This window comes from Eublepharis macularius, chromosome 9 (genome assembly GCF_028583425.1).
Source record: "Eublepharis macularius isolate TG4126 chromosome 9, MPM_Emac_v1.0, whole genome shotgun sequence".
In the NCBI taxonomy this organism is placed as follows: Eukaryota; Metazoa; Chordata; class Lepidosauria; order Squamata; family Eublepharidae; genus Eublepharis; species Eublepharis macularius.
Genome location: NC_072798.1, coordinates 44,959,930 through 44,983,484, shown reverse-complemented (window position 1 = coordinate 44,983,484; position 23,555 = coordinate 44,959,930). Strand labels below are relative to the sequence as shown.

The 23,555-nt window shown below is 39.6% G+C and overlaps 1 protein-coding gene across 1 annotated transcript in view; it reads right to left on the bottom strand.

Annotated features, from left to right (window-relative positions):
* ANKS1B (ankyrin repeat and sterile alpha motif domain containing 1B) overlaps positions 1–23,555 on the bottom strand; it is an 885,134-nt gene that overhangs the window by 715,770 nt on the left and 145,809 nt on the right. The window contains exons 6-8 of the mRNA XM_054988164.1: positions 22,597–22,698; positions 16,930–17,046; positions 14,701–14,873 (exon numbers count right to left, since the gene is read on the bottom strand). Coding sequence (XP_054844139.1) covers positions 14,701–14,873; positions 16,930–17,046; positions 22,597–22,698 — 392 coding nt within the window. The remainder of the gene's footprint in view (positions 1–14,700; positions 14,874–16,929; positions 17,047–22,596; positions 22,699–23,555) is intronic.

Genomic DNA, 23,555 nt, shown 5'->3' with positions numbered 1-23,555 from the left:
ATGAAATACAATACTTGCTTATATTGAGATACATTTATATTCAACATTTTAATTAAAATTTTGATAACTAATCTATTTTACTGATAATTGCTCTTAGTTATTCTTAATTTTCAGCTACATGATCAAAAAAACTTCCCATTTTTTCTGAAATTCTAGGATTGACCTCTTATGTATGTGAGATGCTAATTTTGCCATTGACGCATATTCGTATAGCTGTCAAATTTGGACAGCATTCTTCCTTCCATTTTGCTGCATATACTACTCTTACCGCTGTCACCATATATTTAAATAGCTTGCTATGTATTTTTATAATATTACTTGGTAAGATATTTAATATTTTTATGGTTCAGCACAACGCAAAATTGTAGTATCTTTTGCATTTCTTCGTGTATTTCTAGTCAATATTTCCTCACTTTCTTGTATGTCTACCACGTGATAGAATGTTTCACCGGTATTTTGACAGTTCCAGCACTTTCCACTGTAATTCTTATTTGCTTTTGCAATGGCCTTAGGAGTAATATACCATCTGAAGAACATTTTATACCAATTTTCACCTAATATTTGATGTTCTATAGATTTGATTTCTTTAGTCTATACATTTTCCCACTGGCTCATACATATATGTTCTCTGAAGTTTCGCATCCATTTTATCATTCAATTTTTTACCTGTTCTGATTCTGTGACATATTGCAATAAGATTTTATATACTTTTCCTAATAGGCGTTTTGAGAATCTCCAGTGATTAATTGTTCAAACACTGTTTTCTCTCTTAACCAGCCACCTTCTTTGGATAGTTGATCTTTAAGCTTAGACACCACTTGATAATATATCAGCCATGAATTTTCCTTGAGCTTGAATTTCTTGCCATGTTTTAATTTTTCCTTATTTATCCATAGAAAGATCTGAACTCTCCCTTTAGAGCTGTCTACCATCTTTTTTCTCTTTTCAAGTAGCATCTGATGGCTGCCATCTGGCAATGTATATTACTGTACATTGTATGGTTGGTGGTTTTAAATGGTTTTTATTGTTTTATATTGTATAAGTTACTTCAATTTGTTTTAAAATCGTTGTACTCCACCCTGAGCCCGGCGGAGTAAAAATCTAAAATAAATAAAATAAAATAAAAACAATATATTTATAATTTATATAATCAGTTTATTTCTTATGGTAATATCATAATAGGAATCAATTTAGGATGTCAATGGCGAAGTTGGCAGATTTACAGCCCAATTCTGAGGGAGGGGTCTGAAAGTGCCCAGGGAGTTGACTAAAGGTTACGCCATCGTATCCTGGACTTATGACAGCATAACCCCCCTCTGATGGTGCCCATCTATGGGGCCACACTGCCACGCCCCTGCTGGCACCCAGTTGTGATGGCTGGCCACAGGCATAAGTGTAGTGCAAGTCCCTGCACCAGTGCCTAGGGGTGTGTGCCAAGAGGCAGACCGTGAGTTAGTTGGCTCCCTAAACCATTTCAGGCCTTGGAACAACCCCCAAAGCAGTGGAAAGTTATGCCACAAAACCCGGTGGTGTAGTCCATAGGTGCCCATTTTACAGCAAAAACTCACATGCCCCCCATATTCAGCTCCACCTAGGCAGCCCAGAGGAGCACCTATACTTAGTGAGATCTACTGTAGAACTAGGTTTGATCGATTGTTGGCATATGTTACACCCAAAGGACACAGACTATACCTTTATTTCTTCTATACATCATAACTGTTTTCAATTAGATTATTTTTTGATTTCAGATGAGTTGATGCCGCAGATTAAAGCATGGGATATAGATGTAATTGTTATTTCTGATCATGCCTCTATTTCATTAATTCTCTAATTTCCTAATTAGGTTAAACCACCATGTTTATGGCATCTTAACATTTCTTTGCTCAATGACAAAACTTTGATGAATTGGTTTAAGAATTGCTTTATTTAGTTATGAATTAACAGCTTATAATAAATTGAGTTACTGCTCCTGAAACTAGAGGATTGCTGATTGTACCAATCGTTAGTTTTAGTTTCTCTTAAATATAGAGAATTTCTAGGGAAATTCTCCTGAAAATAAATGGATATAGGAAAATAAAATATTTTTTTTTACTGCAAATTGGAATATTATAAAATTGAATGGTAACATCAGAATTGGGGATTGAATGGGAGTGGTAGGGGGGCAAGGTGATTGGGCTAATTTGTATGGGAACTAAACCATTTGGACTATGGAAACTGAAATCACCCTTGGGTTTATAAGGCACCTGTTATATGGTGTGGAGAATATTCTGTGGCTGTCATCTTATGAAATATATTGGATTAGAGCTGGTGTTATTTCCTGTTGCTGGTGGGACGCTGTTAAAGGATCATGGTGGATGTAGGGAGAGTTGCCGGGATGGGGTCGGGGATCCCAGTCCTCTGGGGACAAGGGAAATATAGCGGTGGGACATGGTCTAAGATGAGAAGGTCATGGAGATATGGAGACGCTCGGTGCCCATCTAATCTCCGTACCATCCCGAGACACGCAGGTGTTGGAGTTAGGAAAATAAGCTCCCCTTCGACACTGATGTTGCACAATGCCAGGTCCATAAATAATAAGACTAAGACTCTGTAAGATGTCTTTGCAGTAGCTAATATGGACCTGGTATGTGTGACCGAGACCTAGGTGAGGGAAGATGAAACTGTCGCCTTGGGAGAACTGGCCCCCCTGGAGTACTCAGTCCTCTATCAGTCCCGAACGGGAGGCCAAGGGGGAAGGGGTGGCAATCCTTACTCCAGAGGCTTTCTCCTTCAGGCCACTCCCCGTCCCTGAGATCTCTGGCACTGATTGTGTGGTACTAGTGTGGAGTGCAGAGGAAAGTATGGCTATCTGTTTGGTGTACTGACCGCCTAGCGCACCAGCAGATACCCTGTCATGCCTGCTAGAAGTGGTGGTAGGGTGGGCCCTGAAGTACCCTAGGCTGATCATGCTGGGGGACTTCAATGTTCATGTTGCCTCTGTGCAGACTGCAGATCTGGTGTCGGCAATGGCAGCTCTGGGACTTTCTCAATTTGTATTGGCCCCTACACACAAAGCAGGCCACATGCTGGATGTGATCTTCGGGATGGGGATGACTGTGGTTCTGGATGCGATAGTGTTGGTGCCATGGTCAGACCACTCAGTCCTGAAAGCTCAGTTGGATATGCCACCCCTCCTCTGCAAGGGTGGTGAGTTAATTTATGCTCGCTCGCAGAGATTTATGGATCCAACTGGATTCCAGGATGCCCTGCAGGAACCGATGCTTCATGGTAGTTCATTGGATGAGCTGGTGGAGGACTGGCAGGTCCAGCTCTCCGAAGCCATCGACAAAATCGCACCTCATCGCCCTCTTCGCCCCTGTGTTCACTGAGACTCCTGGCATACGAAGGAGCTACGGCAAAAGAAGCAAGAGCTAAGACACCTCGAGCGCATGTGGCAGCGATCTTGGGACGAGGATGCAAGAACATCTTATAGGTCGCTTATGAAATCCTATGAGGTGGCAGTGAGAGCTGTGAAGAAGAAATTTTATGCAGCCTCCATTGCATCAGCTAGCTCACACCCAGCAAAATTGTTCAATGGTATGGTCACTGATCTCCCTGTTGGGGGGAGATCGTGAAAATTCAAATTCAGACATTAGCTGTGAGGCTTTTGTGAGCTTTTTTGCTGACAAAATTTTCTCTCTCCGCCATGATTTACCAGCCACGATTGATAAAGTAAGAGAACTAGAATCCCCTTGGACATCTTCTGGTCTCCCCTTGGGTCTGAGCCGGCGGTTGCAATTGGTCCAAAATGCATTGGTGTATGTCATCACCGGAGTGACTAGTAATGCACATATAACACTGGTATTGCGCCAGTTGCATTGGCTGCCAGTGGAGTACCAAATCAGATTCAAGGTTTTGGTACTAACCAAATTACCAAAACTACACTGGGACCAGCGTATCGGCAGGATCGCCTCTCCCTATATGTGCCCCAGAGGATGCACCATTCAGGTGATAAACAACTACTAGTGGTCCCTGGCCCCAGGGAGGCCCGCCTAGCCTCGACCAGAGCCAGTGCCTTTTCAGTCCTGGTTCCAACCCAGTGGAATGCTCTGTCCAATGATACCAGGGCCCGGCAGGATTTGTTATCTTTTCACCAGGCCTGTAAGACGGAGCTGTTCTGCCAGGCATATGGTTGGGGCTGAGCTGGGCCCCCACTGGCTGAATAGAGGAGAACGGGGGCCTTCCCTACTAGAAAGCATCCACCATAAGCAATTTTTAAGTGAAGGGTTGGGTGACAGAATTGAACTGCTGCTCTTTCATATCTTGTATTTTTAAAAATTTTATATTGTATTATTGTTGTTTTAAATTGTTAATATGTATGTTTTATTGAAATGCTTTTATGGAATGTAATCCACACTGAGCCTGCTGGTGCGGGGAGGGCAGGATAGAAATCAAAACAAATAAAATAAAAATTAAAAATTTTTAAAACACAGATAATAGCTGAACTTGCAGAGTATTTTAATATTAACCAAGGAACTGTGAATACTTATCGACTGAATGGGAAACTTGTAAAGCTTTTGCAGGGCCAGTTCAAAGACTAAGCATGCTTGGGCAGGCAAAAACACACAGAAGACGTAGTGTAGAGAAAGAGGCTACATCTTTATTGATTACAGAGAGAGGAGCATTGGGTCAGCATAGGGTGCGGATCTCTACATCGGCTGACCTGCCAGCCAGCTTGTAATGATTCCAAGTAAATGTGTGCATGTGTCTTTAAATGCTTGGTTTGAGCTAGGTGAAGAGTGGGGGTGAGAGAGGGAAGAGTGAGTGATGTGATTGGTTGATGACTGAGAGTGTGGGCGGAGTGAATGCAGTTTGAGACTGAGAGGAGAGAGAAAGGTTTTCAGTCAGAAGAAAGCAGGCTAGCTGTGTGCTGCCTGAATATGTTGAAGTGTTTTATGAGAGAAATATAACCTGTGTGGAACCTGAACTGAGCATGTTTGTGAAAGGACACTCAGTCAGGGAAAGAGAGGCCAGCTGTGTGCTGCCTGAGCAGGTTTCATATTTCTGTGAATAAGAGAAAGAGAGGCTAGCTGTGTGCTGCCTGAGGAGTTTTCTGTGAGAGAAATATAGAGCCTAGAGAAAGAGGCTAAGTGTGTGTGAAGCCTTACAAGAAATCTGTGTGAATGAGTTTAAATGAAGTAACATTAAGAACTAAGAACTACTTTTATGAAACCAATACGCTTCTTGAAAAATAAACATTTATTTTGTTTTGTTATATCCCAGTGTAGCTGTCATTGCTATATCCCATTCATATCCTCAGGGCCACATAGAACCACAAAGGAGCCTGACGCTTAAACACGTTACCAAAGGGGAAATTTGAATAAAGTATTTTGGAATAATATATTCCTGGTGGCAGCAAACTACCCAGGGGGTGTAAGGGGAAGATTAAAAGAAAAATCTACCCCAAAGAAAGTACAGGTCATAACACAGCTGATGACCGTTCACCCCTTCAACCCGCCTGCTGAAAGGGGAACTGTGGGATGACAGTTAGTGGGATCCACAATGGGCAGTATCTTCTATGGGGTTCCCCTGTCACCTGGAAGCAGGCATGCTCTGGCAGCCCCCATGCTGGGCTTGCCACTACCCATGCCTGGTTCAAGATCCCTTATGGGATCTCCATCTATGAGAAAACTTTGCACACAGGCTCTGTTTCCCCCCAAAGGTGATTCATGCCCAGCGCCAAAACCACCAGCCAAAAATCTGACAAGTTAACATTAAAGACCCAATCCAAATATAAACTCCGTATTCTAACAAGTTGAAAAACTTCCCATCACCACCGTTGTGACAATAAGTCCAAAGTTAACAAGCAAAAGTCTTTGTGAAGTTGCTTAATACCAGATGTAAAATTTTACAAACATGAACTGCAACTAAACTATGAAAATAAGCAGACAGTGAGAGGAATCACTGTTCAGAGCCCAATTGCTGCGACCTTGGCCTGGCTCACTCTCAAACTGAGGGAAGGAGGACCCGAGATGAAACTTCGCCTCTTAACTCAGGGACTGTGTCCCACCCTCCCTCCCTCAACCAGCTGGCCACTCCAGTCTGCTCCCACTCACAGCCTGCCAACGCCGGCCCCGGTTCAGAGCCAGTCATTTATCAGAGGATTATTGCATATGCATCTCACAAGAAGAAGCTTAGAGAAAGGGAAGAAATGAACATGAAAAATAAGTTGAAATATCTGTTAACTCTGTTACATCTCCCAGTCCAAATATCTATTGAGAGTTGCAAAAGTTGAATATTATATATGCAAGGAAAGCAGAACATGCTTTGACGTGTTTGCACCAGACTGAGCTGGTAGACTATTGGCCCATCATTTAAGGCAGCAAAAGAACAAGTATTCCTATGATTGAAGATGAGGAGAATGTAATGCATACTGCCTTAACTGAAATAAATTTGCAGCTTCAAAAGTTTTACACTAAATAGTATAGTAAGGGGAAAGAATCATCATCAGAAGACTTAGAAACATTTTTATTTCACCTTATCTTTCATATGTAGCTATGGTTCAGCAACAGTTACTTGCTGAGCCTTTACATATGGATGACATTGAGGTTGTGGTAATGAATATGAGCACTGGTAAATCTCCAGAACCAGATGAGTTCCCTATTTGAATGGTTATAAACCCTTTCCAGATTTTTTAATTCCAAAATTTTATCAATTGTACAATGAGATTTTTGAATCTAGTGTATTGCCAGCATCACTGCAGGATGCTTATATTACTGTTATTTCAAAGCCAGACAAAGACCACACTCAATGTGCAAATTTTCAACCTATTTCTCTGATGAATGTGTATGCTAAGATATTAATGGCCATTCCTGCTAACAGACTTCAAAAGGTTATTAGAACCTTGGTCATGTAGACTAGGTAGGATTTATACAAATTAGGCAAGGATCTGATAATTTTAGATTAGTTGCTGATCTGATTGCATTAAATAGAAAGAGATTTAATCAAGTTGCTATTCGTTAACTTGATGATGAAAAAGCATTTGACAAAATATATTTGAAATACGTATTCTGGAAATATATACAGTTGCTAAAAACATATTTCAACATGGGAAAGACAAAAGCTCACCTCCTGTAAATTACTGGATTGGATCTTATAAACTTATCAACATTTGAATGTATCAGATATAGAAGGTAATTGCACATGGACTTACATTTAGATATTTGGAAATCTTTTATAGATACGATGTATAGATTTACCAATAGTGTTTTCTTAGCCAGCATTGTATTTTCTTTTTCTCTCTCTCTCCTGATTGCTTTTTCATTTTCATTTTTTAATGTTTTTGCACTAATAATTTTTTTTAAAAAAAAAACCCAAGCCTTGTCTTTCGTTAAGACTTCAGTTCAGGAAATGGATCAATATGCTTCTGCTAGAGACCCTTATCATGGCCCAAGAGAAGCATTCAACATTAGAATATTCCACATACTTTCAATGACATCACAGAAAATCATGAGTGTGCATGTAAGATAGGTAGTGGTCAGGTTTTATTTTATTACATAAATAAGTAGTTTTAAAAGCCTGGAGTAAGTACACTGAATGATTCATATAGAACAAAGAGTGTTCTGGGAAATGCAAAGAATACAGAAGTAACATGGTCCCTACCTAGAAAACTTTCTGTGTTGGCAACCTTTAGGCATACAATACAACCCATCCCTGCCTTGTTGAGTGCTGAAAATGTACAGGAAAGGAGGCAGGATTGTCAGCTGACAATAGCTGCCATTTCATGACCACTGGCTCTGTTAAGCAGAGGCTGGCAAAAGAGGTAGCAATTTCACAATGGCAGTTTATGAAGCTTGTTCACAGACTCTCTACACACACTTTCACTGCACACTAGAATCCCAGCCAACCTTTTTCTGCTAGTACCAACCAATGAAACAAAGTATTTGCAATTTATAACGCTTCTGCTGCAGCCCTCCAAGTTCTGCCTCTGTGTTGACCAAAGGTACCAACGTTTCTTCAAATTAAAAGTTGGCAACCCTAAATCCTATTTAAAAAAAAACTTGCACAGTTTGTTGCACAGGCTGTTAACATGAATTTTACTTCAAAGTTGTGACTACTCTGCCTTTATAGGGTTTTTTAGGAGGGGGGGTCTTTTTAATTTAAACAATAGTTAATAATAAATGTAAAATAAAAACAAAATATATATCAGAATAGTGGAACTACATACTATTTCTCCTTTCTACCTCATACATACTTAAAATACTTCAAGTACAACCTTTTAGATTTTACATTTTATATTCAACATTATATTCGATCTTAATATGTTTGGCCTATTAGCTTATTAATTTAACTATTTAACCTAACAATTGATCTATTTTAATATTAATTATACTTAATTCTCCTTAGTTTGCAGCTACATATTCAAAAAAAGCTTTCCATTTTTTCTGAAATTCTTGGTTTAGTTTATTATGTATAAAAGAAGTTAATTTTGCCATTGACATATATTCATACAATTTATTCATCCAATCAGTCATATCTGGACAAGATTCTGCTTTCTGTTTTGTTTCATATACTACTTTCACCACTGTCACCATATATTTAAAAAGTTCGCTATGCTCTTTTATTATATTACTTGGTAAAATATTTAATTACATGTTTTTAAGGTCCAGCACAAAGCAAAACTTCAACATTTTTTGCATCTCCTCATGTATTTTCATTTAATATCATCTTGTCTTCTTACATGTCCACCACATATGACAGAAAGTTGCATCTTTGCATTGACATTTCCAATTCTTTCTGCTATACTCCTTACTGGGTTTTGCAATATCCTTAGAAGTAAAATACCATCTAGTTCTTTTAATTGGTACATTATATCACAAAATATTGTTGTGAGGATAAAATGGAAGAAGCGAGAACTACGTATGCTCTCCCCACCACAGCTCCTTGGAAGAAGAGCAGGATATAAATGCAATAGGTAGGGAGGTTTACTTTTTTAAAAAAATGTATATGCTATGAGCTGTTCTTCTGTTTTTATAGAAAAATAAATTTTAAAAGCATGTACTTTGGAAGCCAAGCTCAATTGCTTTCTTATATCATGCTACTTATTTCACCTAAGAATTCAGGAAGAAAGAAGAAAAGATATTTGTCTAAATAATAGTAAAGCACATAAAATTTCCTTATCTTCTGCTCATCGCTTGAGGGACCAAGGGCAGTCCTCTGCAAGGAAACAAGAAACCAAATTGCTGGCGTCTTAGAACTCCTACTTCAATTTTACGGAAGTAGAACCTTCTAAGGGATCAAGCCATATTTTTTGGGGGGGTTGTTTTTGTTTTTTTTCCTTTCATTGTTATAACATATATACATAGTCATACATTGAACCGTATACAGCTATTTTTACCCCTTCCCACCCCAACCCCCAACCCCCCCATTATGTCTTCATATCTTTAACCATGTGCACAAATTCTTCATTCGGGTTTGAATGCTTGGGTTGGCTTCCCCCCTTTCCACCCAGTGCCTATAACAGCTCCATTTACTTATAATCTTTTGACGTTTATCCTCCCATGTCACTTCAGCTGTTATCTGTACAAATATATCCGCTTGTACACCTTCAAAGACATAATTGTTCCATTTTTCCATTGTCCATTCGTTCTTATCCTTCCATCCCAATGCTATTACAGCCATTCCGGCTAAAATCATGATTTTATATAAATCTTGCTTATTTCGATCTACTCTTTTATTTCCCAATATTCCGGAGACAAGCAAATCCCTATTAACCTCTATATTCACTTGAAATAAATCCGAAATTACCCTTATAATCTTTTGCCAGTATTCCTTGACAACATTACACTCCCACCACATATGAGCATATATGCCTACTTCTTGGCCACAGTGCCAGCATTTAGGGCTCATTCCTTTAACTATATACGATATCTGAGCCGGTGTTCTATACCATCTCCGTATAAATTTCCTAGCCAATTCTTTATCTTTATCCCTTTTAATTTTATTTATACCTTTCATTATTTCTTGAATCGTGGGATTCGGTTTCGTTTTCTCAGCCATGCCGGACGCTCCTCTCGGCTGGTCCGGGAGGAAACGACCGGGCACCCTGACCGGGCGGCTGATCCGCAAGGATTAGCCCCCAGGACTCCCAGGGAGGGAGCCAGGGTCCGGGACGCGGCGGGAAGAACTCCCCGAAATCAATGCGGGGAGGGAATTGCCCGTTTGTCCCTATGGAGGCCGGCAGATGTGCGCGGCGCCTCGAGTGCCGCCGGGCAACGAGAAACGGCAAGTAAAAGAAACAGGCGGAAGCCTGTAAACAAGCGAATCCCTTCTGTTCTACAAGCGTTTGTGAAGGAGAGGTTGATCTGAAGAAGACTCGCTCTTCCCCTTCGTGGAGTTCCAGAATTTTGTTGGCGCCCCCCCCCCCCCAAATGGCAGCAAAGAAGCAAAGTCCCGCTCTCGGTAAGTCAATCTCGGCCACCTTGCAGAAAGGGGAGTCGCTCGAAGAATTGGTGCGCAGGGCGGTGGTGGAAGCCATAAAACCCTTTGTTGACAAGCTGAACGAAACTGATCAAAGGGTGGGCTTAATTGAAAGCGAGGTGAAAACCATTAAGGCAGCAGCGGGGGGGGGCAGAAAAGTCTGCTCTGGAAAGTGCGTCACTTGTGAAGGCTACAAAAAAGGAGCTGAAGTTGGTGGAGAACCAACTGATCGGGCTACAGGTGGAACGAACGCAGACAATTTTGCGTCTCCAAAACGTGAAAGAGGAGGAAAATGAGGATCTGTGGGATTTGGTCTCGGAACTACTGGCGACACCCGCGAGGACGACTAAAGAAGAGGTTAAAAGCGCCATTTTGGAGGTCCGTCGGGCTTCTTCAAAATATGCAACAAAGCGACAGTTGCCTCGTGAGATCATTATTGACTTTTCAACTAAAAAGATTCGGGACACCATCCTATATAACTCATACAATGCGGATTTGGACTTTATGGGTTTGAAAGTCAAGATTTTGAAGGACGTTCCATTTCTAGTCCGGAAACGGCGTTTTAAATATAAAAAGTTTGCAGCTCTTCTGAGGGACCATGGAATAAAGTACAAATGGTTATTCCCGGAAGGAATATGGTTCAGATATAAAGATCAGGCCTATAAGATATTATCAGAAGATCAACTAAAGGATTTTGAGAATAAAAACCCAGAACTCTGCTGCACCAAGAACGAAGAAAAGGAGGAGCCGGAGGGGGGGGGGAGGAGGAGAGCATCGCAACAGCAGTTGCACAGAGAGAATTGCGTCCGGGACCCAGAAGGGGGAGGAAAGTTTAATCAGAATTTGAAATGTTTATTCTCTGTATGATTAACCACTCCATCATTATTCTATGGAGCTATTTTTGTATTATGACAGTATGAAGGGAAACATTGAAGTGTAGTGTTTAGTGTTTGTAGTTCATTCCCCCCCCTTTTTCTTTTTCCACTCCCCTTTGTCCCTTCCCTCTTCCCTTTCCTTGTGATAGTCTGGTGTAGTGTTTTGTAGTTATGAAAAATAAAAAATTTATAAAAAAAAAAAATTATTTCTTGAATCGTTTCCTGATGAAATAAGCCTTCTCGCTCCCATTTATTCTGTAGTATTCTTATCATCCTTTCCTTTTCTCTTATCATTAATTTATATAACACCCCTGCTAGCCCTTTCTCTTTTATTTGTCTTTTACTTAGTATGTATGCCATTAAAGGTACTTGATTGATTGATTGATCTCTTTTACTTAGTATATCATCCATTTCTGTTTTTACCCCAATTATCTCCTCCACTTTTTCAGATTTAATTAACTCGTATAAATCAAGCCATATTATATAACTTCCTCCCTATAGATTTTCATCAAAGTAACTCAGTTTCTCTTTTGATTAAAAAATGGTTTGTTTTCTTTTTTTCAAACAGGCTTTTTAGTGATAGAGAATCGCAATGATGAACATGTCTTATTTAAGTATATCTAGGGACTATTTTACCTGCTGTGGATCATTTCCGGTTTCAAATTTAAAGTGTATTATTCTTGGATTATTTGTTATTGTCCAGTGATGCCATCCTGCCATCCACCACCACCCCAGCCCTGCAGCAGCAGACACCATCATCAGGCCCTGCAGTGCCACCTCTGACAGTACCTCAGCTGCAGGTGTCTCTACAGAGCCCCAGGCCACCTTCACCATTACGAGAGAAGCATCTGAGGCACAACCCTGAGGAACAGCTTGTAGCCACCCAGCTAACTCATCCTTCTCCTGCAGTCGACTAGGCAGCTCAACCTCATCCAAGCATACAGGAGATTGCAGATAGAATGAACTGGGCAGGCACAGGCCCCAAGCTGCCAAGAGAACCACAGGAGAGGCTCCAGAAGCAGCAGAAGCAAGCCAAGCAGAGACAGAACAAATGCCCTGCCCTAGATTGGGACAGAGTGGATGGGACTGGGAGACTTCAGAGTCTGCCCAGCCCTTCTATCAGATAGGCTTGGGAAAGGGCAACTGAGGGAGGTTGGGTGAGGATCAGGAGAAGATCCAAGATGGTGGGGCAAGGGCAATCCTTTAAAGTCAGGTTCCTGTGAGGGCTGAGGAATAATTGCAAGGAGGGGCAGTTGGAGCATGCTGTCATGCCCAGGGCAGGAGAAGGAACAAGGTGGTGCAAGCCCCTTCCCTGCCTGAGGCGAAAGAACACTTGCCTGGGAAGTTGGCAGGATGGTAGACCATCAGGTGGGGGTGCTAATTCAGATGTTTTATAGCTTTATAATTCAGTTTAATTGTTGTTTCATAACTGTTTTATATTTTATTGAGGCTTTATTAATGAATTTACTGGTATATACATTTTAAAATAAAATAATAACTAAGTAATAATATTGGGTTGAATCCAAAAGCTTCTTCTGCAAACAGAAGAGTACTTTGCACAAGAGTAGGAACTGTTTTTTTGTGGATTCCTACCAACTCACACACATGCATGCATGCACACAAGTACACACTATCTCCTCACATTGGACTCATGCTGTTCCTGAGAGTTCCCTGATCTCCGGGAGCAGCATTTCAGGGAGTAAGATGGCTGCAGTGTGAAAAGAGATGTGAGAAAGATCTCATCCACAAGCAAAGCTCTGCTCATGGTCCTTGGATCTAACTCATCATCTCTTATTTATTCTTTATTGATTTGATTTAATTTATACCCCGCCCTCCCCACAAATGGGCTCAGGGCGGCTAACGACATTCATAAAATTTTAATCCTCATTCACACACACTATATTTTAAAATCTTTAACACCTTTTATGCGAGCAAAGCTTGGCCTGCCCTCAGTCAGAGCCTGTGTACATCTAACCCCGCTCAGATTCTAAAGGAAGGAGTGTAACGACAATACCAATCTATTGCACAGGTTATGCTACGAAATTATGCTTAAAAATGAGGTTGTACAACTAGCCAACTATAACAACATCCTTCGATGTTACTCCATCTGTGACAACTCCCAGGGTGTTCCAGTTGCTGGCTTTAACATTCGGGAATGGGTATTCCACTGTGATGCCGTAATGGATAGGCAGGCAATCTCCTATTCTAAATTCTCCCCATGGTTTAAACTTTTCAAGAAGGACCATGTTAGAGCACCCTATTTGGTCAACATCCTCCCTCACAACCTCAGAACAGCATTTACTTCTTACTTGTTCAGCTGTAAGTTGTTTGTTAGTTTGTATGTTATACTTGTTTAATTTCAATAAAAAATGTTAAAAAAAAAAAAAGAACAGCCTTTACCTCAATTCAGTTCCAAACTATGCCCACAGCGCTACTAGCTGGGCGCTGTGCCAAAACACCTCAAGCCCTCCGCGACTGTATTTGTGGTGCTCATGTTGTGGAGGATTTACCACATTACCTATTATCCTGCCCACTTTATGCAGAGCCAAGGAATAAATTCCTAGGCCAATTCCAGACGGCCCTCCCCATCGCGAAACGTCGCGCGTCGTCGCACAGAAAACGTGAAATATTGCGTTTTCTCGCACGAGTCTTGCGTGAGAAAACGCGATATTTCACGTTTTCTGCGTGACGATGCGCGACGTTTCGCAATGGGGAAGGCCGTCTGGAATCGGCCCTAGAAGAGTTTTTAATTGGTTTAAACTCCTCTTCAGACTCTGAGAAGTTGCTTTTTCTCCTGTCTGACATCACTGCATTTGTTTCTTATAAAGTCTCTCTGTTTGCTTTAGCAACCAAGAAAATCTGGGCTAGAGTTGTTTCTAGAGAGAGCAATGGTTTTATCTGACTGGTATTTTCTGCCTAGATTATTTTAATCTTTTAATATTTGTACATATGTTTACATGCTAGAGGGTTTTATGTGTTTGGATTGTAATGGCCTTTGGCCACAAACAATAAACTTACCTAGTTACCTAGTAATATCTTTTATCCCCTTTGCAGAAAACTATGCACAAAACAGCATGCCACCCACATAGCTTTATGCAAAAATCTGTACACACTCACCTGCTTAACAGGAGAGACTAGAAAGTACAATACATTTAGAACATAGAACCAACTTCAAAAAGTTTGGGAAGTGTTGTAATAATCCATTTATCTAGTAGTAATACCTGCCACTTACCACAGAATCAAAACCCTTTGCTACAATTATAACAAAGCCTGCATTACCCTAACAAATGTGTTTGTATATGTATGAGTGCACACGCATGCACATGCTCTGATGATTAGAAGATACTCTACATCTCATTTTACTTACTATATTATGTTTGGCCTGACTTCCATTCATCACTGGTTCTTCTGACACTTTGCTGACATTGTCCAAGTAATGATCTGATACTGTATTGCACAGCTGTTCCAATGAATAATCGTTTTCTTGGCACAGTTTTATTTCATCTAACAGCTTTGATAACTCTCCAGTCACAGCTTCACCTTCACAAAAAGCAAGATATCAGTCAGATATTATGACATAAAAAATAAATCAAAATGTAATACACAATATACTCTGTTAAGTTTAACAGACAGTCTAATCCTAGAAACAGATTTAAAATATGCAGTGGGATGGCCTGTTCTCCTTGAACTGGCTCCTCCTTCCTTTTGGATCTCTCCAAATCCAAGTCAATGAGCTTTAGCCTATGAAAACAGCCTCATCTCAGATGCTTGGGGGCTTCTTGTGATGATCAGTCATGAGATGATATTCTGTTCAACCTTTGTTTGATACATACTCTGTCATAATGTGTGCAAGGTAATTGTATGCGGAGGGAAGGATGGACACTGCTCATATATTACTTCTGCCAAATTTTAGATCTCCTTTCAGTGTGTATTCTGGAGTCATTTCACAGGAAGCAAGTCACCATTGAAATATTACTTTCTGCCTTGATTAAACCCATTGTTCTGTTTCTAAATACGAAGCCTATATAAAAGGATTGTCTGTGCTGGTTGTACTTGTGGATTTCACATGCTCAGAAGCACCATTGCATTGTGTTGCCACATTTTCTCCAGTAGCTAAAAGGATAGAGAAAAATGTGAATGGAGGGTCCCCCAAAATAGAGTGATTGAGTCTACGCATACTAACTTTAAGCCTGAGAGTCTCTCTACACAAGACATCTTACATGGGGGCGCTCAAGTGACTTACTTTCTGTGTGGCCCAGGGCTCATTTCGAGGGGGAACGTGCTCATTTCGAGGGGGAACGCCATTCCGGCAGTTCCCCAAAGAGGTCACATGTCAGGTGGCCCAGACCCACCTGACTCTCGGCCATTTTGGGCCCTTTTTGTCCTGTATTGGGGCTGAAATGGCTTGGATCGGGCCTCTGACGGGTGGTGGATCACTCTCCTGTTCAGTAGCAGCCTGATCTTGACCATTTTGGGCCCCTTTTTGCCATTTTGGGCCCAATTTCGGCCCTGAACGGTCAGGATATGGTCCAAAGCAGCCAGGATAGGTGATGTCAGGGGGTGTGGCATATGCAAATCAGTTATGCTAATGACACATTTCCGGTGATATCAAGGGGCGTGGCATATGCTAATAAGTTATGCTAATGAGTTCCTCCAGCTCTTTTTCTATGAAATGACCCCTTGTGTGGCCTTATATTCAAGTGTACTCTGTCTCCCTAGCGGTGCATGTGTATCCACAATGGGAGAACAAATATAAGATCTTTCACTTGATCCTACTCGTGGAAGATGTCTTGTGTAGAGAGACTCTGAGATGCCAGTCTTTTAAATGTACTTTCTTCCACCCCTGCAAAGTGAATGCTGCTGAAATAGCCTCTCTGAAGGAGTAGTTTAAAGTTCCAAGAACTTACACCAGGTAGCTCGTTAAGCCATTTCACAGGAACCATGTTATTAAAATTTACAGATAACACTGACAGATAACACATGATTTGAAATGTGTGAGGTGTTGGTTTTTTGGAAATACATCTTGCATAGTATCTGCAGCTTTGCCCAGCAGTTCTGGTAGCAGTAATAGCAAAGTTTGTCCAAGTGAGAAGTGTGCAGTGGAATTAGGTAGCCAGCTTACCAAACAGCACTTCATCTATATCCTCCTTCACTAAGCAGGGATTTAAAAGTTCCACTGCTAAAACTCCTGGTTTTGATAAACAGGCTGTTTCGCATAAGTTGGATAATGTACTTTCAGTGCACTTTCAATGCACTCTAGTCATGGTTTGCAACTGGAGTTTTCAGGAAAATCCAGTTGTAAACAAAACTAAAGTGCACTGAAAGTGCATTATCCAATGTGTGTAAAAGCATGCAAGACTATGACTGACAGCAGTGGCAACTAACATCCTTCAACCATGTGACTAGTTTTTTTTTTAAGGTGAACTATTTAGAACCATTGGCTATCACATTCACACACCTCAACGCATTCGGTTCCTGTGGTTAAGCCAGGCCTATTCATCTAAAGGAGATGTAGTATTTTATAATGACTAGGTTTCTCATTATTTCTTAACATGTTTTTAAATATAAAATAGTTGCCTAGAAAATAAAACCATACTTTTAGTCTTCTGTGATGGGGAAACTTCAGGAGACAAAGCACAGGACTGATCATTAGGCTCTGGGCATTCCAGTAAGTGTTCTTCTGGAACTGTTGCATTTCCTGTTTCCATGTACTCTAGAGAAGGAAAAAAGAAACAAGCAAACACAGGTCCTGAATCTGTTTGATAAAATTCCTTTTGGATTTTCCTCATACGCCCTCAATTATCAAGTATATGTGTGCTCAACTAAACTGTGCAGTTCTATGAGATGTAATCCAATCTTTTGCATTTTTAGTCAGATGAAAATGCCACTGAATTCAAAGGAGCTTCCAAAGTAAGTGTGCATAAGATTACAATCTTATTTTACTGGACATTTTATTTTAGAAAATAATACAATTTCTATGTAATATTTGCATTTCCAGTTCTCTACTACTGATCTAAGCTACACAGGTTTACTGTTATATATGTTGAAAATGCTAAACAATATTGTACTTTTACTGCCAATACTGCTCTATCTTTGTGTAGTTTGTCTAGGGACTATGGAAGAAGATGTGCATTTCTTCTTTCTTGATAGATGCATCTCTCAAAGACTGTGAATCCATGTCAGTTCACACATGACTCTCCTTTGCTAAATCAACATGCAACATAAATAAATATGTACCATGAGCAAACACACATACAGACTCACAAATCATGTTAAATACCTTAGGAACTGATCAACAATAGATAATAAGATTACATTTTATCACTCATTTACTCTGCATCAGCTGAAGACCATTTCCATAGGTCCATCCTTTCTGACATACATTCCAGATATTTTAAAAACTGAATAGTTTGGATCTAGAAAACCACAAGAGGAGCAGAGGTTGTGAAACACAGCTTTGCCACCTTCTCCTTGCCACAAAACCGCTGAAATACCACAAGCTGCCAATTGTCTATAACCATAAGTATGAGGTACGGCATAATAGCTACCTTTATTTAGATGTATAGTCCTATCAGAAACTATGGCCCCAAAGGACTTTGGTTGGTGATGAAGTCTTGGCCAGGGTATCTTGAAAATATGTCAGCACATTACAAAGAATGTGGACATACACTGGTAGTAAGGTGTACCAGCACTCCATTAGCACCGTATGACTGCTACACCAGCATAGATCTGGGAGACATTAGGGACACAGCAGGACTTCGTTTCCTAAGGCCCTTTAGCCTCTTCTCTCCCTGCTTTCTGGTGCTCCACATGTGGGCAGTTGCTGTCTGAAGTCAGGAGGCTGTGGCTGCATTGTTAGGTAGTGGTTGTCTCCATTATTATGTACCACTCATGGGGGCATCAGCAGCATGCCAGTCCATCATTGGTGGATGTTAGTGGGGTTGCTACACACTTTGGTGTGATCACAATGCCTTGGTAAGTGGTCTGAGTCCAGCAGCAACTTTTATCTGAAGAAGGCAGCTTTGACTCTCAAAATCTCATACCCTGAAAATCTTGTGGGTCTCTAAAATGTCACTGGACTCAAATCCTGTTCTTCTCCTGCACACCAACATGGCTACCTACCTGAAACTATTGCCAAGTAATGTTTTTGTCACTTATTTCCCCTCTGTGGGACAGTCACTGGATGACAACTAATAGCATTAGTGCCAAGCTGGCAGCATAGTGCCAGCATCAAAGTCTTAAGATGGAGCTGCCCATGGCCTTTTTTACAAATTAATGAGAGATCCTTCTAGTATAAAAGATTTCGCTCCTGAGGGGTCAGATATTTTCCAGATATCACATTCCAGACAGAAACATTTATAGACTCAGCTGTCTTAAATATCGAAGAAAAGCAATTAGAGAATGTACAAGAAATAAGAGCACAAGAACACACACATTGTGATTAGTGAAACACAGTAGTCTTCTTTCAAGGCAGGAAATGCAGTCATGGGTGGCAAACTGTAAGGCTCATCTAGAAAGAGCTACTGGCTTCCAAAGGAATAATGAGACCACTTTAGAAAATTCCCTGCACTAATTTTAGCTGCTCTTCAATCTAGTCTGGAAGTGGGAGGTCCACCTTGAAAATGTGGGATTTCAGCTTGAGTGCATAAATAGATATGGCTCCAAGGTCACATGGTGTGAATTCAGGTACTAGATTCTCCCTGGAGAAAGCTGAATGCTTTTTCAGAGGCTTTACAACCCTACTTTTTATTTTTATTTCTAAAATCTCATTTTAGAATTCAATATATTATGAAGAAATAATGGGGGGGGGGGCTTTTTGGGCCTAGGCTTTTTGTTTTGAAGTCATGCATTGGTGAAATAAGGGGAGGGGGAAGCAAGACCATCCACTCCAAATAAGCATCCAAAATAAAAGCCAGATAAAGGTTGTACATGTTCTAAAGGGGCATCTGTGTTAATCTGTTACGACAAAAACAAAAAAAGAAAGTTGTGGCACTTTAAAGATTAACATTTATTATGGCACAAACATCTATGCCAAAAAGCTTGCTTTATCAGCTCTAGCCCATTAAAGTTTAGGATATAATAAATTTGTTAAACTTTGTTTTGGATGCTACAAAACTAATTTTGTTTAATTTACATGTATTTCTTTAGCATGATCTTAACTTTGCTATTCCATCCTTATGGATACGCTTGCTTGCTTCACATTTTCCACTCAGAAGTCACATATGGGTTTTAAGTACCCAGTTGCCGTTCCATCCTTTCCAAACTGGCAATCCCAAGGGAAATGTATGCCCAAATACTGAGTGCTATAACCATCAATACCCAACCATTTGACATGCTATCAACTAAAACAGAGAAGGAAATTTGTCAATCTTTTTCAATATTTTGGAAACATTTTGTCACTTCTTCAAGAATAATCTCATTCTAATTATAAACAAATTATTATTTACATTGAAATTACATTGAAATTGTCTAAAATCAATATTCAAAAGTCTCTAATTTGTCTAAACATTCCATTAATAGGAACTTAATATATTTCAAATATGTTGTGCAAATACATTCATGGTAGACTTCTTTTCAATCCACTAGATATCGCACGCTTCTAATTACACTCAATTATTAATCACAATCTAATTTTCAATTTAATTCTACATACAAATGTACATCATATGTACCATGAAGCAAACTGTTAGTTAAATGTTTACAGTTTGTATTAGGACCTTCTTTTGACAAAGCTTGTCAAATATTCAGTAGCATATAATTGCTTTACTGGATTAAACCTAGGTCCATTAAGTGTTCCATTTCCAACAAGTCACAAGAGGTAAGCATAAGTTAATTATCACTGTAATCCTTAAAAGTAGGTCAGTATTTCTATTATCCCCAAGTACAGCTACTACTAAGAAATAATGGCTTACCAAATGTGTTCATGGCAGAGACAACATTTGTAGCAGCAACTGGTTTCTTAACTTCTGTTTTATATAAACTCTAATTTCTTCCTTGGGTAACCATCAGCTGGCTCAGCCAGCAGCAACAATAAGAAGAACCTCTGTTTGGGAAAGGAAAGGTGTTGGACTGCCTCTCCTTGCTTCTCTCACTGTCCCTAGACACTCCCTTAGTCACCCTCACCTTAACTTCTCTAGAGAATTTCCACCTTTGACTTTTCTTTTGCTCACTTCTCCTTTTTGATCTTTGTTTTTTTCTCACACCTCCATTTCCTAGCTAGCTTCTGATTCACTATTTTCATTTTATTCAGTATATTTCTATATTCAAATTTTAAATGTTTATGCATTTGATCATTAATGACAATGAAACTATAAAGAGAATTAGAGATGTATTGTGACATTCCTGTTAATTAAATATTCCTTTGAAATGGGGATGACTGAACAACCTTTTTTAAAGTTAGACTTCCTCAACAAACAAGATTCTTTTTTTCTTAATAGAGCACAGATAATCTCCCAGAATCACATATTAAAGTGAGCTTTGTAGACCAAGAATTGTGTCATCATGAGTTGCTTTGGAAATTTCTGCTGATGAAGAGTCACTCAGACAAACATTGGGTTAGATCCAGACTAAAGTAGTAATTTCCACCAATTCCCCCTTCCTGCTACTGACCTCAGCCCCTATGTCATTCCTCTGGGTCCCCTATTCCCCAGGAGCAGCACTGCATGGAGATTGGTGGGCTGCAGAGAGAGGGGAGAGGCAGAGAAGTTCCATTCTGCCACTGGGAAATTTAGCCTGGATCCAAATCACTGACTGGTTCAGAGTTGGGGGTATTTTTGGCTCCAGTAAGCCTTTCAGACTAGATTGTTTATGCCAACGTGATGTGCAGTCAGAATGATATGTAGTGGAATTTCCAAGCAGATTGATGTATAAATGAAATAAAAGAAAAATAGCAGAAGCCCCATAGATCTTTCAGCATTAGGTTATGTACTACATGCCAGGCAACAAATATTCTGAGGTGGGAGAAAGTCTTTGTCGCTGATTTCAAGAGGATTTTATTTACTGCAAAATTAGGGGTTGATGATCCATATATGGCAAAATGTGGAGTAACTTGTACAAAATAATAACATTCTATGTCAGAAAAGAAATAACAGTATTCTCTGAGTACTTTAAGACTCCAATTTTTCAGGCTATCCTCCCCCCAAATAATTGGAATTGATTAAGGCAAAGAGGAAACCAAAGCTTTTTGGGAATCGGAAATGCTTGCCATAGCTTCCAGTACAAAGAGGTGGCAGTTTCAGAATAAATAGTTCTTGCATGGAGAGTTGTACAAGCATTTTGTTGTACAAGCATTAACCTCTCAGGATTTATTTACACCTGAAAGAGAAGGCTCTTTTTTATAACTCTTGGTTTCAATCCAATAAGAAGTGGAAATTCGTGTGAGTAAAGTGTGATAACACTATTTTTTATGTATACCTATAGGATGCAGTCCATTAAAACTTTGGATAAAGTTGTTACATTATTTCTTCCAGGATTACATAAATAGGCTACTAATTTTGTCCAGAGGGAGGGGAAGAGGAGAGAGAATACCTCTTTTGCTCTGTAGCACAAAGATCAACAGGAAATATTTTATCATTAACAAAACTATTCACAGTATTTGTGAAAGTTAACTGGGTACTATAGGTCTTGATTAATCTATTAGCACATTTACCAGTAACTAGCACTCCCACAAGTTTTTGAATCATAAGAGCAAATGCACTCTTAAAAGTATGTAAAGGGTCTAGTGTCATATTTGAAAGATACACAAATTGAGTGATACAGAATACTTCCTATTAACTTTTCAGAATAACAAAAACTAAACATACAAGAAATCAAATCTGTCATAATGTGTGCCATATCTGACATACTCTCATTTTTATTTGATAAGTTAAGAAGTCTTGGCGAGTTAAAGAGCCATGCTCAGGCAATATAATATAAAAAAGATAACTTAGTCTAAACATAGTGAATATTATGAATTTTATATAGCTACACAGCCTGGCATAGTAGCTAAAGTGCTGGAGTAGAATCTGGAAGACCCAAGCTCATATCCCTGCTCTTTCAGGAAGAAAATTGGGTGACCTTGGTCTAGTCACTTTCTTTCAGCCTCACCTACTTCACAAGAGGGTTGGATCCAGGCTAATTTTCTAGATTCAGCCCAGAGATACAGTGAAAGTAAAATGGAGGAGGTGGAATCTGGTGTATCCTTGGAGGAAGGAATGAATTAAAATGCACTGAATTAAAAAAATAATACTCCCTGTCCCATCTCACTTGTGTATAAAAGCCTTACCTTGAAGTAGTGCAGCAATTTGGAGTGACTGCTGAGAAGGATGTTCTTTAAGAATATCTAAAACAGTTCTGCCCAAACTGTCCTTAATGTTAGCATCAATTCCTGAAAAAGAAATGTTATTGCTGAAATATTAATAGTTAAGTAAATCATTCTTCAGTATAAATACTACTTGCCACACCCAGCTGTTTAATATAAGGCTATTGACATTTTGAATAACAGTACAAGCTGATTAAAATATATAGTTTTTACACATGCACATATAAGCAATCATTATTTAGAATATATTCTTAGGCAACATACAGGATCCAAGAACTAGAGAAATCCAAGCAATGTTCTTTCACAGATTTTAATTGACTTGTTTGATGCATATATACTGCCATCTGTGTGCACAGTAATTTACAGAAGAACAAGAAGAGAAATTTGAAGGAGCTTTTTATCTAATACACAGGGGAGGCGACAGAGGAAGAAGAGAAAAGTGGAGGAGAGGTACACATAGGACAGTTCAGGAGAAGGCAGTTCAGTTACACAAACATACACTCAAGCTTAGTTCCAGTATGGGACTAAAAACAGTGGGGGGGAAAACATTTTTATAATCCACCTCACATTTCTGTGAGAAAGGGAGAGTATAAACAAAGTAAACAAAAATAAAGTTATGCAAAAGACAATATGAAAAAGTGCACTTAAAAAAATGAAGGTTAAAACTAATATAATCTAGACTAAATGGAGGGCAGGTGGTTTTGGGATACCAAATATTGCTTTGTACCATGATGCAGCTAAACTTTTGAGGCTATCAGATTGGCATACAGGCAGTTCTGATAAGTCTATCACTGCTATTGAACAGCCTTCAGTTCATCTTCCTTTAAGATATTTGTTGTGTCTTAATAAACAAGTTAAGAAAAAGGTATTATAATAATGAGAACTTGTACCTAACAATGTGTTCCAATGTTGGGATCAGTGTA